Below are 3,285 nucleotides of genomic sequence, written 5' to 3' on the forward strand. Positions count from 1 at the left end.
TGTGTGTTTGTGTCTGTGTTTGTCCCCTCACCATCACTTGACAGCCAATATTGGTATGTTTATGTCCCTGTAATTTAGCAGTTCAACAAAAGAGACCGAAAGAATAAGTACGAGGCTTACAAAGAATAAGTTCTGGGTTCAATTTCTCTGACTAAAACCCGATAAGGTAATGCTCCAGCATGGACCACAGTCAAATGATTGAAACAAGTTAAAGAATAAAAGAATAAAAATAATTCTTAAAAGTAAAGGAATTGTTAAATAATGTAAGACATAGGTGCAAGCATGACTGTGTGGTAAGAAGGTTCTGGGTTCAGTCCCACTGCGTGGCACCTTGGACAAATGTCTTCCACTACAATCTTGGGCCAACCAAGTCCTTGTGGGTGTATTTGGTAGACAGAAACTGAAAGAAGCTTGTTGTATATGCATATGTACGTGTGTGTGTGTCTGTGTGTCTGTGTTTGTTCCCCACCACCACTTGACAATTAGTTTTGGTATTTTAGTGGTTCAGTACGAGGCTTTAAAAAAAGTATTAGAGTCAGTTCATTTGACTAAAAGTTCTTCAAGATGATGCCCCAGCATGGCTGCAGCCTAATGACTGAAGCAGATAAAATATAAAAGACATATCAATATATGTATGCTGAAGAAGGGAGTATACTGAGATGATGTGACCTCTCCACACAGCTCCTGGCATACTCTTATGTAATTTTTCAGAAGTTTGACTTGTTTTCAATATTTCATTATTGTACTTTGTAGATTTATACACTTCTAACTTCTTAGTTTATGGTGCTCAGTCTCCTAACAATAATACAGTTGCATTAGACACAAGAAAATGTTTGGGCACTTGTAAAGTGGCATGTGAAAAGACATTCGAGCGAGATCGTTGCCAGTGCCGCTGGACTGGCTCCTGTGCAGGTGGCACGTAAAATATACCATTTCGAGTGTGGCCGTTGCCAGTACCGCCTGACTGGCCTTCGTGCTGGTGGCACATAAAAGCACCCACTACACTCTCTGAGTGGTTGGCGTTAGGAAGGGCATCCAGCTGTAGAAACTCTGCCAAATCAGATTGGAGCCTGGTGTTGCCTTCGGGTTCCACCAGTCCTCAGTCAAATCGTCCAACCCATTCTAGCATGGAAAGCGGACGTTAAACGATGATGATGATGATGATGATATGAAAATAGAAAAAAGTGTGTCATATATGCCAGTAAATGCAGTAATTCAGAGGTATGCTATGACATCAGCTTTTTCTTTCCACATGAAATAGATACAAAGTCAAGTATCAGCTTATTTAAGCTTCCAGATATATGTCCCATAGTAATAACCTATTGATAATTTCATACAAACTAAAAGGTGATGCTTACAGGATCTAGGGTACTAAATAATGGCCTGGACCTGCTTTGGGGTACTAGGATGTGTGTCCTTTGTGCTCCTCCTATTCCACACACCTGAGAACAAGTTGCAGGTTCATTGCTGGTTGGACCAGTATTGGGTGGAGACTGCAATATATTCTTTGAATGGATCCCTCTACCTAAGATCCAAATGCATCCCATGTTAACCTACATAATGGACAATGTGGCATGGTTATTCTTTGAAGCATTTTTCATATTCCAACTTCTACTGGTTTTATTTGTACCAGGTACCAACCTGGTATTTGTATTGGATTTGCAGGTTATTATATAGTCTTGAAATTTATTTCTCAATCATTACCATTATAAAGTTCCAAGCTAAGGATTAACTTTATGAAATCCTTACACTCCTGAAAACATTTATTTATAAAGTTCTTGGATATTTGAAATTATCCCTAACAGTCAAAAACAGACAACTCTCAATTAGTTTGACCATTTACCCATTGTCTTGGGAGAAATTCTAGTTTAATTTAATTACAACTTCCTCTTTGTCATACAATAAAAATCATATATTTTTAAGATAAAAGAAGCTTGTATTTAGTTGTTTGACTTAGTAGAAATATCAGCCAAACTGCCTGCAAATATAATCCTTGGTATCATAAACATAGAAAGACAATGAAAAATATAGTTCTAAATATCCCCCCAAAAGACATCATGAGTTGTTTTTGTTCCCGATATAGTTTAGTCTCAGGTTAGCTCTGACTGAGTAGACCCCACTGAACAAGAGCATTCTAGCTATGAGTTTCCCATTGCTTTTAATCCATGTACATGGAGCCCAAGATCACATTGTCTAATGTATCCTTTCCCTGTGAAGGTGAGTATGATTTGACAGAGATTTAGTTGCTGTTGTTAGCAGGTCATATGATCCTGTTATGATGCTATGAGTCTCTTATTGATTTGGAAGGGTGATCATGTGATGTGCTTGCTGGATCAGGATTTACCTTGTGAGAACAACAACTAGTTTTAATGACATTAAGTTAACTTACCTGCATTCATCAACACGTGGTAGAATAATGCTTTCACAGCTTTTCATGGCAGGGAGTGTTTCAATATATTTCAAACAAGGCTGTACATCAATGTAAGCTAAAGACAAGTAAAATGGTTGGAAAAAGAACATAAAGACATGAAATTAATTATTTTTCTTTATTATCATAAAACAATTCATTATTATAACATAATAATGGTTTCTAAGTTTGGCACAAGGTCAGCAAGTTCAGGGGAGGGATAAGTTGATTACATCAACCCCCAGTGCTCAACTGGTACTTATTTTATCAACCCAAAAGGGAAGAAAAGCAAAGTCGACTTTGATGGAATTTGAACTCAGAACATAGAGATGGACAAAATGCTACTAAGCATTTTCCTCAGATGCAAATTATTTTGCCCATTCACAGCCTTATAATATAAGCCTTTCTACTATAGGCACAAGGCATGAAATTTGAGGGGAGGGGTTAAGTCTATAACATCAACCCCAGTACTCCACTAGTACTTAATTTATTGACCCCCAAAAGGATGAAAAGCAAAGTCGACCTTGGTGGAATTTGAACTTGGAATGTAAGGATGGATGAAATGTTGCTAAGCACTTTGCCCAGCAATGCTAACGATTCTGCTAGTCTGCCGCCTTATTACTGTTATAATAAAATAATAATAATAAAATATAATTATATCAAGAGAGTATTGTAGTTCGCTTGAAACATTGTGTATTGTTTGTAAAGAATAAAAAGTTTTGAATGGTACAACAATGCACTATAATTTAAAAAATGGACTATATACTTGTTGTAATTTAGTTATCTATAGTCTGATGATATTTCGGAATACAATTCCTTCTTAGATGGAGTCTCTGCTATAAACTGTTTACTAACGGCTTTTTTTTTTTTTTTTTTTT

The 3,285-nt window shown here is 36.7% G+C and overlaps 1 protein-coding gene across 2 annotated transcripts in view; it reads right to left on the bottom strand.

Annotated features, from left to right (window-relative positions):
* Nucleotides 1-3,285, bottom strand: part of LOC106876533 (uncharacterized) — a 152,231-nt gene that overhangs the window by 19,530 nt on the left and 129,416 nt on the right. For both annotated transcript variants that reach the window (XM_014925136.2, XM_014925120.2), the window contains exon 4: nucleotides 2,390-2,486. In XM_014925136.2, coding sequence (XP_014780622.1) covers nucleotides 2,390-2,486 — 97 coding nt within the window. The remainder of the gene's footprint in view (nucleotides 1-2,389; nucleotides 2,487-3,285) is intronic.

This window comes from Octopus bimaculoides, chromosome 5 (assembly GCF_001194135.2).
Source record: "Octopus bimaculoides isolate UCB-OBI-ISO-001 chromosome 5, ASM119413v2, whole genome shotgun sequence".
Classification (NCBI taxonomy): domain Eukaryota; kingdom Metazoa; phylum Mollusca; class Cephalopoda; order Octopoda; family Octopodidae; genus Octopus; species Octopus bimaculoides.